Here is a 14,931-nt window from a genome sequence, read left to right on the forward strand (position 1 = left end):
AGACAAGATCTTAAGAATCCCGCACTATATTAGTGTTTACAGTTAGTTCCAAGATATACCATATAATATATCCATATACTCTAATTACGAAAGTATTTATGTTCGAGTTTTAATATTTTATTACTCTGGTACACTTACAATTTATGTATTATTTTTAACACCTGTTTAACTATGACTAAATTGTTGTAACTCTGTTTGTAAGACCAAAGCGTTATTTGTAACAATGTCATAATAAAATATTAATTTATAATGCTGTTAATTAACTCCACCACAACTAAAATTATCTGAATATTTATGAATGAAATACTAAATTCCTCCAGCACAATGGTAAATGATGTAACACTGACATAATCAAATTTAAAGGTTCATAACTTCCACGTATTAGTTTAGGAATTTCATGAATTAATTTACATGTACGCCCATTGCAGAAACAAGTTGGTGTGCAGATGAGTTATTCGTAGTAAAAAAGAAACGCAAATACACAATAAAAGTACACGGTGGTGTCCAGAATGTAACAGCTGCTAAATATCGTCAAAGATCTATTTCTTGCTGACCATATGCCCTATAAAATGAGAGGCACTGACTAATATAATAGAATTACAGCTGAGAAAATTATTTCACTTAAACTGAATGTAACGTTGTACCTATGGTTCAACATTAACGATGTACTGAAACCGTCGGGTTTAAACTCCATGCATTATTAACTTTAGAACTATACATGATGTATATAATAATTTTACTAACTGACTAGAAGGTTTGAATGCAAGAGATCAGGATTGGATTAATCTGGCTCAGGACAGAGAAAGGATGCTGATTCGATAATGAAGTCTTGAGTTCTATAAAAGACGAACATTTTATTTAGTAACTCAGTTTACTATTAGCTTATTATTATTATTATTGATTGATTTATATTAATTCCGTAAATCGATTTTAAAGAAACACAAAAGGCTACAGCCTTTATTAAGCAGTTTATTTACAATTATTCAGCCGATAAGAAGTCCTGTGGTTAAATGCGAAAGCTCGACTTCGTCAACATAAACCCCATTTTACATGTGTGAATAATCTGTGTGACCCGTTCGAAAAAAACCCATATACAAGTCTCATAATAGCCTGTACTCTTCTGTAAGATTTTTCAACCAGAACATTGTAATACATAGGCATATGTTGTTTTAAAGCAGGGGTTTCAACATTATCCAGACCTATTGTCAATGTTATTGACTCGCGGGTCATCACTTATTGCCCTGAAGATGGAGGTAGCAAGCACCTCCGAAACGTCGGTATATTTCTACCAGACTACAAGGTGAAACAAGCTAGACGATAGCAAATCTCTTTTGTTTAAAAGTTAATTTTATCAACTACACATTATTATGTTGTTGGTCTTACAAAATCTTCGCAATTCCTTTTCATCCATATCAGCCAAATAAACCAATCTCCTGTTATGTGCAGTGCATATTTGTGCAGGTGTCTAGGTTTGACTGGGTAGTATCACAGTGTGGAATTGTAGGTGGTTACAACCGTTTCGGAGGAGAATATTGTTGTCATCTTCAGGACTGAACCACAGGCCGCATTACATTACTGCCTATACGACCAGCACCAACGACCAAATACCATTCAGTTATTAAAACAGTTTCATAATTTAATCCGATATCCTTTCGGATATAGATTAGTTTTTCTTCTGGGTGACTTCACAAATGTTACATTCAATTGCGTATATTTATTTTTATTAATAAATGATTAACTAAAAACTATGTGAACGGAAGCGGTCGTTGCACTAACGCGGAATTTCCCTGGAGGGATTGAGAAAAATCACGATATATATCAATCAAGGTAGCGGGTCGCCGAGCCAAAGTCTGACCCCAGACATTCAAAATACGAAGAAGATACAAAGTGGTGTTAATTCGGCCACGACGTTCGAGAATATGCCCTGAAGTTGTGTAGGAAGATACATGTTTTAAGTACGTAAGCAAATTTTAAGACTTGCTTTCCATGAAGATAGATAATAACAGCAAAAAGACCCCACAGCAGCATTTTTGCGTCAGAGAAACTAATGATCATTGTCACTCGACAACTGAAATTTCAACGGTGATACTGCACACACACACACCTACTATAAACTAACTAGTATTTAGAAGCACGTGATCAAGCCCTTCGGAATCTTAAATGCGCTACACGAAAGGCGAGTGTGTCTATTATCTGTTTTATTAGTTACATAAAGACTTCGGACGCAGCTCAGGGCAAGAAGCCAGCCATTGTGCGCCCCGTTTATAATCCACAAATTAAAATTTATTTATAGACTACTTTTCTATCTCAGGAAAGGCGGGATTCTTATATAACCACCTACTTATAACTGTGTATCTCCTCTAATAACGTTTTGACCGACGGATTTTTATGAAAATAGGTACTGACATTTTATCTTCGTTCATTTCAGGTGCCTCTAACACCAAAACCATTAAATCCAATATATGAACCAGCACAAGTCTTACTCAATGCAGGGAAATGACGTTGTGTACTGCGAAAGAACTTAAAAAGAATGCGAGTTTTTTAAGGAAAATTGCTATAGAGCTAAAAGTGTATCTTGGGGCATTAGCCCTCGGAGTTGCAAATGTATTCTTTACAGCAGCTCTATGTAGCCTTCTACCATTGCAACGTGACGACCGGCAAATATGGACGACCAAGCAAAGAATAATCTTCACTCTCATTTTGCTGTCGGACGTAGAACTCATCTCGGAAATGTTATTAACGTTAATTCATGTTGTATTCAAATTAGACACACACTCTAATGCATTTGCTTAATACACGCATGTGACTACTTAACACAGTATTTAATGAAAGGCAAAGAAGAGCTACATACTAACAAACATAAGAAGAATATAAATTACTGGAATTGTTACACCAGCTGTATGCTTATATCACTTCCGGCCTTAGACTTGGAGTATTTTAAGTGCTTGACTTTTGTAGCACAGAGATTAGATACGCATGGAACAGACACATGGAAATAAACATTTACGTCCTTTGTCACTTATTTTCGACTTAACGTTTAGCATGACAAAAATAATAAACAAATTCTTAGGCATCGAAATCCTTAAACTCATCACTCTGATGATGGAGGCAGCAAAGACCTCTGAAACGTCGGTAAACTTCTATCAGACTACACGGCGTACAACCCAGAAGACAGCCATCTTCAGACTCACCGCCGTGAAAACCTCAGGTCCTACATGAACAGTTATTCTTCATAATTTAATTTAAAATACGAAGTATGAGAGATAAAAACTCTGAAGCATTTGTCAGTAACCGGTAACCTGAACGAACTTCTTGACTGCGCACCGAATTCCTTCGCCAGCCGAGGTTTTCCATTTGTATCCAGTAATCCCAGCAGAGGCATTTGTTTCTGTGTCTTCGTGGTTTCTTAATTTGTGACTTCTACACTATGAGATCAAAACTTTCTGGGGGCAGAGCTACAGTGTTACCTTAAGCCAGTTTCTTTTTTACTTTCCAGACCACCATTAAGTTTCATCTTTACCTAGCATATTTTACGCGCTCTTAAACTTTAGCGTATGTGAAAACGTTCATGGGCACATCTTTTCCGTCTGTCCGTATCACCTTTCAGCAGAGGTTTCGTGCTAATATACATTCTTTTCAACAAAGCGTTTTGACTCAAATAAAATTTAAAGCGGCCGAATATGGATTTTCATGACATTTACTATTGACTATATACCACTGGAAGCTAACTGAAACTCGTACTTTAACTTCTGGCAATCTGTAGTACCAACGCGACGGACACTCGAAATTCTGATGTTGATTATTCTCCGCGACGACGTCATCGCCTACAAGCTCGTGCTGCCACTTATTAGTGGCCATATGTACTATTTTTGCAGTGATCTGTTAGTACACATGTGAACTATTTCACAGCACGTCCATTAGACACTGGCGTAAATTATGCCTTTGGAAAATTTGTGTAATCTGGAGGCATACCTTTCCATGCTGACTTCTGAATTGCCCGCGGATTCTTATGACATAAATACAAATACTCTTTTACAAACACCGCTTAGAAGATGGAGTGTGAGGCATGAATTCATTTCTTATTATATACTGAATATTCCTTGTTTCAGTACAACAGTAACAATAACAGATATCAGACCTATGGCCACTGCCGATTTTAGTACGACTCATAATTTCAGAAGAGAATGTTTTCGTACTGTACATTTCAAGTATCGCTGTATAATAAACTGGTATGTATATTCTGAAGACCCTGTTTATCGACAAGAACTCTCAGTATACGAAGAAAAAGGAAAGACTAAAGGGGTTAGATTATAATTCCTCGGTGCTAGGGTAATGGTGAATAGACTAAGAAGAATTCAGAGCTCAGGAAACGGAAAAGAATTCCTCAAATCGCGATAAAATTTTCTTGGTCGACTGGCTGCGTTAATACGAATCCGTAGACAAACGTTTCAGATACCTTCTCTGCCTCCATCATCACGAACTGATGATCTGTATTGACGAGGTTGTTCGTCTGGGAAGATTTTATCGCATTTAGTAGCCGCGAAAGCTTCTAGTCGTAAATAATTCTTAGAACCTCCTCACAAATCAGGTTTAATTAGTTTTTTTTTAAAAAAATATTAGGCAAATACGATTATACGTGAAGTTAAGAGTGAAGTACTAGAAGCAATCACTTCACGGTAGTAACTCTTAGAAATGTGCTCTTTTACACTCTCACTGGCAAATTCTGGAAGCCTTCTGATGTAACGTTTGGAGGATAAAGAGATTCTGTGTTTGACCGAAAAATAGTGACATTCGCTTCAAACGTGGGACGCCTAAGTCAAAGTAATCGCTGTATTTTTAACAGACAGTTACCACACTGTAGGCCTACAGACTAAGCACCAGTTCATCGCTTCACACATCTACAAACGTGTGGGTTATTTCAGGATCCGCCAACTTTACCACCACACTTAATCCTTTCATAACCCGGTTTAATACAGAATAGAAATCCCGCCTTTCGGTTCTTTATACACACTGAGACCTCCATTTATTTCCTTTAAGTATACAAACAATCACGAAATTGAAGATCACTGACTTTGAGATTCTGAACCGTGTAGACTGGTGAAAGTTTACAGACGTTTCAGAAGTGCTGGCTGCGGATTGAGGCAGTAAGCACCTCTTAAACTTTGATTAATATTTACTAGACTACACAGCGCAACGTCTCTTAACTTGAAGCTGTGAGAACTCAAATTTTCACCAATCACGAAATTATATTTTCACTTGGGTTACATGCAGAATACTGAATTTCAGACTAGTGTTCTGAATTGTGTCGCCATGTATATTAACAAGAAGGCAGTATGTTTCTCCTAACGGTTGGCAACCATCTACACGTCACAATCAGAAGACTACAGTCTAAACTCTCACCGCCGAGATATCTCAAACACTGAAACTGTTCATAGCAGGGTACCAGTTACTTCTTACCACGTTCATATCAGAGAGACCAGCAATTATGATAGCGTAAAGTATTTTAGATTCTTTTAAAGACTGACTGGTAATTAGTTTCTAACACTTCATAATAACAGGCACTAATCAGTCCTATTATACAACAAGAAAATCAGACGTGAAACAGACGACTGCAGTATCATTAATCTTGCCAAACTCATGTGATGACAAGAAGTAGGAGTTCAAATCGAATACAGAATTTGTGATGGTTATAAAATACCGCAAATTCCAAAAAGTCAAAACAGTATCACAAAAAGTCGAAGGACGAAACAGAACAAGAAATGTGATTTTTATTCCAGATTTAGAACTTACGAATAAACACTAGAAATACTTCTTCGGAGACATAACAAAATTTATACATTCTACACCGAGTAAATCCGTCAAGTACAGCGAAACTGGGTCTGCTTTTTAATCTGTGGCGAGACTTATGGAATTCCTACAGTCGTACCGCCAAGAAGTGGAACATGGTGGTGTCTAAGATTGGAGTTGTGAACAGTTACAATGTGTTCAAGTCCTGCGTAAACGCAACTGAAGTTCCCTGGTCCACCTGACGCCATGTTCTGAAAGAGAAATCCCTCTGGGCAACGGAATGAAGTTAGTTACTCACACAAGCATGTGGTACAGGATGGCTTTGTAACCTCGCGGACGCTCCAGGAAGTTGTAGACTCGACTCTGCAGTCGCCTGTAGCGAGCGTCCCTCCGATTCGCCCGGTAGTTGAGCGGTTTCCCGAGCAGACTCATCCGGGGTTGTTGCAACCGGCCACCGTGCTTCGAGGGCGATCGCCGGTCGTTGAGCGAGAGGCTGCAACAGAACAATGTTTCACATCCAACTACTGAGCCGCTAGTTTCTCAAGTGCGTGTTAGCATCTTACACTATATAATAAAGATGACAGGGCATTAAATTCGAGGAGTATGTGAGAGTGGATGTGTTCACGTCTGTGAAAATATGGATTGTGGTCCAGGATTCGATGTAGTGTAGGCCTGTAGGCGATTACCAATGTTTCATAAGAACGTAGTGCCGCCATATTTAGGGTGAAATTACTTTCTCTTTTTCAGAAAAGATCAGATCTGCATATTGAGGATGTTTAGAAATAAGTGCTTAGAGGACTAAGCCAATTTCGACCTAAAAGACAAAGTATGATAATATTTGCTTACTGTGTAACGCGTAATTTAATGCGGTTTTTACAGGTGACCGAGTAATGAAAGAACATTTAAATCTACGATAGCCTGAGAATTCGGCTAGGACTGGGAGAAAAAGATTATAAATAAGAAATGTTGGTAGGAAAAAATCTTGAAATACAGCGAATGAGTTTGGATGTTAGTATTAAGACGAGTCTTAAGTAGACAGTTAATGAGTATATGAGGTCATGGAACTGGTTCAGTACAGCGTCCAACGTTGGACATTGTTACTAGCCGCGTTGATCACCTTCGGGCTTATTATCACACTGGCAGTAAGTTATGTGACAAGATTTGAGACCAAAATTATGGGAAATTCTTAACCAGCTAAGCGAATATTAGATTCTCAGAAGTAGGCCGACTAGTAATATTAAATCCCACTAATTGTAATTCTTCGGGCCCTGAAAATACCACGCCAAAGGCAATTATTTTCTAACAGTTGCTACGTAACTTATGCCGTAGGCTTAATGTGTCTGAAGCCCTGAAGCCCTTCAGAACTGGGTCAATGGTACCAATACTATTGATTTTTCCTACTTCACTTGTTCATGTGGTTTCACGGTATGCCAGGGACAGCTGTAATATAGGCCTGTCAACTGAAGAGAGCCTGAAATCTACTCTGCAAGAGGCACAGATTCTGATTCTAATAACCTGTCTGTCAGTAGCAAACGTAAAGAGCTAAAACTGCCTATTGCAGAAGTTCGATATAAGGAGATAACGAATTCTTCAAACTGCAAAAATTAATAAACTAATGCGAATTCTAAAGTTATTATTGCAATAAACATGTTTCAACTGCATAACTTTTAACTTTTAATAGTGCCTTATTTTTGACCACTATATGTTTCACTCTCAAAAAGAATGAGATGGGCGAAGCATGTAGCGCGCATGGATTGGACAAGAGGTGTGCACCGGGTATTGGTCCGGAAGCCTGAGGGGAATAGACCGCTGCGGAGACCTAGACGTAGATGGGAGGATAATGTCAGGCGGGATCTATTGGAGATAGGAGTTGAAGGAGACTGGATTTTTTTGGCCCAGGACAGGGTCCGGTGGAGGGCTTTGGTTAATTCTATGATGAAACTTCGAGTTCCGTAAGCCATCTAGTTAGTTACATATTTCAATCAGCTTTGACCATCTTTAGGTGGCATCGACTTGATGATGGAGCCAACAAGGACTTCTGGCACGTAAATTTCTGTCAGACTACACGGTGGTAAAACCCAGAAAACTGCCATCTTGGAAGAATAACGTTTTGCCATATAACATACTAGTGATATATTATTATACGTCACGCCTAATCCCAGGTTACCTTCTCGATACGAATAAGTATTTAGATTGATACAGTTAGTTACGCCAGTTTTGTTTCATTCGTTTCCTTTTATGTACACATTTATTGGTGTTTGCCTGTCATAGCTACTTTGCTGCTCGCAAACACTTTAATAAAGGACATGTATTTAAAATGATCGTCATTATTAAAATATCTTAATATTGCGTTAGTTCGGGGAATTTAATTACATTTCCACAAGTACCGATTTATGCAGTGCTAGGAGTACATGAGAGTATAAAATTAAAACGTATTTTAAATAAATAGGCCTAGACGTACTATTATAGGTGTTGACTGTATTCTTAAGCCGCAGGAGCTCAGGACATGGTCCAGTGATAGTCTGTTATAAACATGCTAATTAAACGTCGAATTCCATAAGTGGCACTTCTCGATTAGTTGAGCTAAGAGCTATGCTCCATAGAGTTAACGTCTGTCAACGAGTACTTTCAAGCTTCGAAAGCGGAGACCTTTAGGAACACGCAAGGGGACATGTAGGCCGGCAATGCAGGCGAAATAAGCCTATGAAATGGGGAGGAAAAATGACACAGTTTATGTTGCGTGAGGCCTACTATTTAAACACTGGACCGGAAACGATGTTGTTTTCCGGTGAGTTTGCTACGTCTGCTTGGAAACTAGCATCCATTCTGAGACCGATAACTTAACTAAAGTGCAAGAGTAAACCATGGACCATTTTATCCAACACAGATCTGTCTGGTTCGTTCCGCTAGTCATGAGTCATAGGTAGTTCTTCTACGTCCTCTCATGCCTACTAATTGCACAATGCCCCTCTAAATAACATTTAAAAATTCAGTCTTTTCCTCAGAGAAAACATAACGCGTCTCCAATACAAGATCAGTTGGCAAGTTAATGCAGCGACAGTGAAATAACAGCTGTTTACACTGAAAATAGTAAGAAACAAATAAGTACTAAGTGTAGAATTACTGATTATTAAAACAGGTGGTACATGTATTTACCACTGATAGTTAAAGTGTTTAGATACATTAAGATTTCTTCCACGCAATGTTACAAACCTTTAGGGACTGGCTGTACGGGCTACTATTTTTACCGGTAGGTCCAGAAATCCTATTCCACAGGCCTATATTGGTATCGGTGACATAGATCTGTTTTTCTTCCGTCACACATAACAAGTAACACTAGCCTCTCATCCATCATTTTCTTGGCACTTTCTTCCCTAGTTGGACTGAAGATTATATTATTATCTCTGGTTGCTTATTTCTTAGTTATAAGTAAAATTGATTTCCTGTCTTAGATGACACGGGCTTTCTTGAAAATTGAGCTCTAGTGAAAAAGTTCACTTCAGGAATGACTTGTCAGGCATTGTGTGTGGTGATTGCAGATATGACTATGTCTGACGTCTAACGTGCGGTGAGTAAATTGACGGGAGAAGCTGACTTAAGTCACTAGCAAACGAAGCCCCACGACTTAGCTTAAGTATTCACACAACACAGGAAACATTTCTGCCTGAACCGAAAAACCTTTCATTTGCGTCTATAAGTATCGCCGGCTTTTTTTTTTTTTTTTTTTTTTTTTTGGGGGGGGAGACGTATAAAAATATCTAAAAACTGACTGAATGAATATAACTTGGGATATCGACCACTGGTGGACTTATGAACATGATGAAACCTTCTGGCTTAAGGGAATTTAGTAGTCATCAGTAACACAGCTGTGGCATCCCATAAGGTAGTTTATTTCATCAGCAACGTTGTCAAACATGGTGACATTGTTTGTAGGATCTGACCTCAGAAACGTTCTACCGCAGGCCAAACACCGTCGTCTTGTCATTGGGCTGTTACTGGTCGAGTCATGACCTTGATCCAGGGAATACTGATCGCGTCTTTACGAGGGCTAACTTAAGGAACTGGTGTCATCCATCATACACAATCTTGATGTGTATGTTGAGATCAAGTGGCCTTTCAGCCCAACATCCCGTCTCATGTACAAGAGCTCTGTCACAGGGTGCAGTTCACCTGTCGGGGTTCAAATCACTCACTCGATGGATGACTGTAATGATCGAATCTCTTAACTTACATGTTTATATTACTTTCGATGCATTTATTAAAGGTGAATTAATCTAGAAAAACAAAGACTTCAATTTGTTGTAGTGTTCATAATCAACTGTGGAGAAGATAACTTCTTCTGAAGAATATCAATATTCCTTTATTTAAGTTCTTCTACTTTTCTTTGTGTTGTTGAAGAAATCAAATAAGTATCAGTAATTTTATAAACAGTGAATATAAGTGTAACGTGTTCTCTGCACAAAATACATAAAATAAGTACATAATGAGGACATAGTCTGCCTGATGCCAAATTTCGTTATTTATCTCGTGAACTACTGAGCGAATTCCCATTGGGCAAATTTTCTATTACTTACAACCACAGAGCCGCGTGGTGGTCGTTTTATGAACTAAACGATTCCTGAACAGAGGTGGATATAACCGGTCGAGATCGTCCACTATCAGCTTGAGAGAACGGTCATTATTAAATATATATATATATATATATATATATATATATATATATATAAGAAGAGCGTGGAAGGGGCTGGAAAGGAAGCGATCCTGACATATTTCAATCCAACATTCAAACAATTGAATGTACACGAAAACCACAGAAGACCTCAACTAGGAGAGCCAAGTCCTCACGAAAACATGTCAACACACGCTCCCATTATACTAACCTATCCAACAGGACACTGTTTAAGCTGCAGAGGTTATAAGAATAGAATGAGTTTGGTAGGTTATTGTATAAGGTAAAAAATCAATTGGAAGAAGACTATACTGACATATTTGAAAGCAATTTCTACAGTTCGTCTAGAGGAATGGGGTAAAAACCACGATGTACCTCAAAACAGCGGTTATCCAGGCGCTCTTGTCAAGTGGGTATTTGCTGGGAGTAATAACAAATATTTAAAAAATTTGTTGTTACAGTTAAAATAACAGAAAACATGCATTATATACATTCTGGCATTTTTAGCACTTAGCTGAGTTCATCCAGGCACGGATAGATTGACGCGTCGCTATGGCAACGTCCCAGGAAAATGCTGAACAAATACACGTGTACGCGTATTCACGCGACCCGCCACCAATTATTCCTGGCAACAAATACTCGCACTTTTTATTTTTTATTATACAGTTTACAGTATCCTAATTTGTATTAAGCGGCCAATGATCTTCGTTATTTTTAATGTTACCGGTCAGACACTACATTTATTTCAAATTTCACTGCCGCTTAGAGAACTGTCAGTATTTAGGGAAATGACAGATGTTTATAGAATAAATGAAGATAGTCTAGAAAAGCTGTATCTTTTTACCTCCATGTCCTCTACATACAATAGTGGCTCAGTGGCATCAAATATGTGAAATTTATTTTAAGCATTAAGCCTGTCTTTTTTGAATGGACCAGAATAAACGTATGTTTTATTCTACGTTGCATACCGAAAAATTAAGAAAAAACGCATCAGACAATTCATGGAGTTTTAGCTATGGTTCCAATGACTCCTGCTTAAAAGGTCAAGCACTCAGGGCATTAGTGATTTTCTCGGAAATGTCGAGTTTATAGGCTTTATACACAGTGTGCTTTATGGCTTCTATTAATAATTCAGGAGAACATTCTTGGGGCAATTGTCAATCAGAAATGTCAATTGCACACAACCGTTATCTTTTCACTAATTCACTCACCAACTCTCTATTTACCAGACTCAAATCACTATTTTCCATATCCACTCATTATTTTGTTGAACTACACACTAATTTGGCCCTCTAGGTTACATTTACCTATTAATTCACTGAACCACTCAACAGATCTCTTAACCAAAACGACTTCGTTAACCGCTCACTAACTCCGTGTCTCATTCGCTGTTTTACTCAAATACGATGTACGATGATGGAAATAACCTAACGATCTTGTAGGCTACGCAGCGAAGATCATATCCTAGACAAGCCTCATTTTGCAGGACTTCCGTAAAACGAAATCGTCAGGCTGTGACTTATACTAAATGTTATTGTGTGCAAGGAACATAATCCCAACCAAAATTATACAATTTGAATAAGGTATTATTTAAACACAGAGAAGAGACAACGCTAATATTTAAAACAGATATACTTGCTGTACTGGAATAATACAACGCATATTTTAATAGTTTTAATTAATCCGGCTTCAATACTGATCTACTTGTTACTAATAAGTTAAAATACAGGATTATTAAAAACATCCCCGGGCACATTCACGCCGTAGGCGACGCACGTGACCGGCGTGTGTCATGTGATTGTATGACTTCCATCATTACCTTACATAAACCAGACTGCGCCCGTGACAACTGTTAGCTTACTAATAGAAGAAATATGTGTCATTTTCGGGACATGGGAACTTTTATCGCAATGGTGATGTGTACCCTCATAAAGCGTGAGACGATAACAATTAAGATGTCACGTTTCGCCGTAACACGCCTTTAACAACTCATAGGTTTAATTATTGATAGAAAATGAGTACACTGTAAAACATTTTACTTTATAATTAATAAACTGCTTATTAATCCACCAACCTACTTACACACTAAAACTTTGTTCATTAATTTCAGTTACTAGCTATTAGACTATTCAAGAACCCCCCCCCCCCCCCCAACACACACACTTAATCAGTTTCCCATTCAATCAACCAACGACTCACTGGATCAATTATTCAGTTAACTAATCGAAAAATAAATTCCAAAAGCTTTACATAACCAATTTCAACAGTTAACAGAATATTCTTTACAAAGGATCCACTTTTTCGTGAATTTACTGTTCCTTGCAATGAACGGCTTTGCACAGCCAAGATCTTCGTATTGGAAAACTGTCAATGAATCGAACGTGGTAACACTTTACATACGAACAGTTTTATTTTGGCACTTATAATGCAGCGAGTCTTAGCACTGCTATGCGTCCATGAGCATAGGCAGAGTGCCATTGAAGAAGCGATACAGAAACTCGAGCGACTATTTTGTGGAGTCTGGATCCACGGTACCTACTACAGCTACTTCTATTAGCAGTGACGATTGGTGCTCGGAAATTACAGATAGGAATTCGCATCACTATTCTTCAAGTTGCACTGTGTTCACCACAATGAATAAATTTAGAAAATAATTTCAAGAACTGACTCACAAACACATATGGACCTGTAAGATTTGAAGTTTTCACAGCGGTGAGTATGAAGATTTCTGTCTTCTGGGTTGTTGCGCTGTGTAGTCTGGTCGATGTTTACGAACGATTCTTTGCCCTGATGACGGAGGCAGTATGACCTCTGAAACGTTTGTTAACATCGACCAGACTACACAGCGCAACAACCTAGAAGACAGAAATCTTCATACTCATCGCCCTGATGACGGAGGCAGTATGACCTCTGAAACGTTGGTTAACATCGACCAGACTACACAGCGCAACAACCCAGAAGACAGAAATCTTCATACTAAGAATCGCCCTGATGACGGAGGCAGTATGACCTCCGAAACGTTGGTAAACATCTACCAGACTACACAGCGCAACAACCCAGAAGACAGAAATCTTCATACTCATCGCCCTGATGACGGAGGCAGTATGATCTCTGAAACGTTAGTAAACGTCGACCAGACTACACAGCGCAACAACCCAGAAGACAGAAATCTTCATACTCATCGCCCTGATGACGGAGGTAGTATGATCTCTGAAACGTTGGTTAACATCGACCAGACTACACAGCGCAACAACCCAGAAGACAGAAATCTTCACATATGGACCTCATTATCCGCCGTACGAAACTGTAACCATTAACGACGTCATTGACACTGTTTCATGTTTTTATTAATTATTATTTAAGAAATATAAATTTGCTATTTAAAATTTACACTCACTTAAATATTTATCAATAACATTCACAGCCTTCATGTATAAAATATTTTTACAATAAAATTAGTTTGTTTTACTAGTTCCCTACTTTCAGACCTCTATAATTTTGTCTCGTTGCCTGGGATAATCCCTGTTCCGTCCTAATGAGCCATTTGTGCTTTAATGCATAAAACGATTGCGATATTTACAAAAGTAATCAACACGCAGTGTCACTGCGGTAAATATTAACATCCGGTTTATGAAGCCACATCATTTCGTTTAAGAATAGGTGCTTTTAAATTCCAAGCCTTCTGTAACTATATACTTTGTTTATATAGTTTATTAAGATTAACACAGCGGTAGTATATTATTATAATATGTACTTTTTACAAGTATTTAACAAAATATTCTGCGAATTGTCAAAGGCCATCAAGACAAGAAGAATGGGATGGGCTTGTATGTAGCATGTATGGGGGAGATGAGATACGCGTAAAAATGAAGGCAGATTGCCGGTGCAATAACCCAGAGTATCCGCTTGCTTGCACTGAGGCTAAGGGCTGACAAATGCGATCATTAGTAGTGAGTATAATTAACAGTAGTTGGCAGGAGGGTGCAACACATTTAGCTAAATACTGTCGCCATTACATATTAACTGAAGTAATTAGTGCAAACGTTCGCAATGTAATCACAAACCTATAACAAAATCCGATAGAGATCCTAAATTTCTGCGGCATTGGTACAAATGTTCGGCATTGATGGGATGGACAGAGACTGGTTATTTAAACAGCTTCCAAATATCCCAAGACTCGTGGAGGCACAGACAAGTCACTGACAAATAATAACACATTGAGTTACGAACTTTGTACCCGCACCTATACAGGGTGATTCAGAGTTCTAGTACACTTATCGAGGTTGTTGGGAGAGATCATTTGGAGAAGAAAATAGGAAATTATTATTCATATTCACCATCGTGTCCGATTTACGATGATTTACGTTGACTAGGTTTTGTCACTGTGATTATCTTTTTTTAAAATGGAAATAATTAGTTAAAATATGTCAACTTATTTTCTTGTTCCCAAAGAAAGAAACAAAGGAAGAAGAAGA

The 14,931-nt window shown here is 38.2% G+C and overlaps 1 protein-coding gene across 5 annotated transcripts in view; it reads right to left on the minus strand.

Annotated features, from left to right (window-relative positions):
• The window catches only part of KCNQ (KCNQ potassium channel), a 411,920-nt gene that overhangs the window by 167,299 nt on the left and 229,690 nt on the right, over positions 1-14,931 (minus strand). For all 5 annotated transcript variants that reach the window (XM_087350439.1, XM_087350438.1, XM_087350436.1 and 2 more), the window contains exon 4: positions 6,086-6,280. In XM_087350439.1, the coding sequence (XP_087206565.1) occupies positions 6,086-6,280 (195 nt within the window). The remainder of the gene's footprint in view (positions 1-6,085; positions 6,281-14,931) is intronic.

This window comes from Zootermopsis nevadensis, unplaced genomic scaffold (genome assembly GCF_977971745.1).
Source record: "Zootermopsis nevadensis isolate Lab colony 2312 unplaced genomic scaffold, Znev_1.0 Znev_ptg000017l, whole genome shotgun sequence".
In the NCBI taxonomy this organism is placed as follows: domain Eukaryota; kingdom Metazoa; phylum Arthropoda; class Insecta; order Blattodea; family Termopsidae; genus Zootermopsis; species Zootermopsis nevadensis.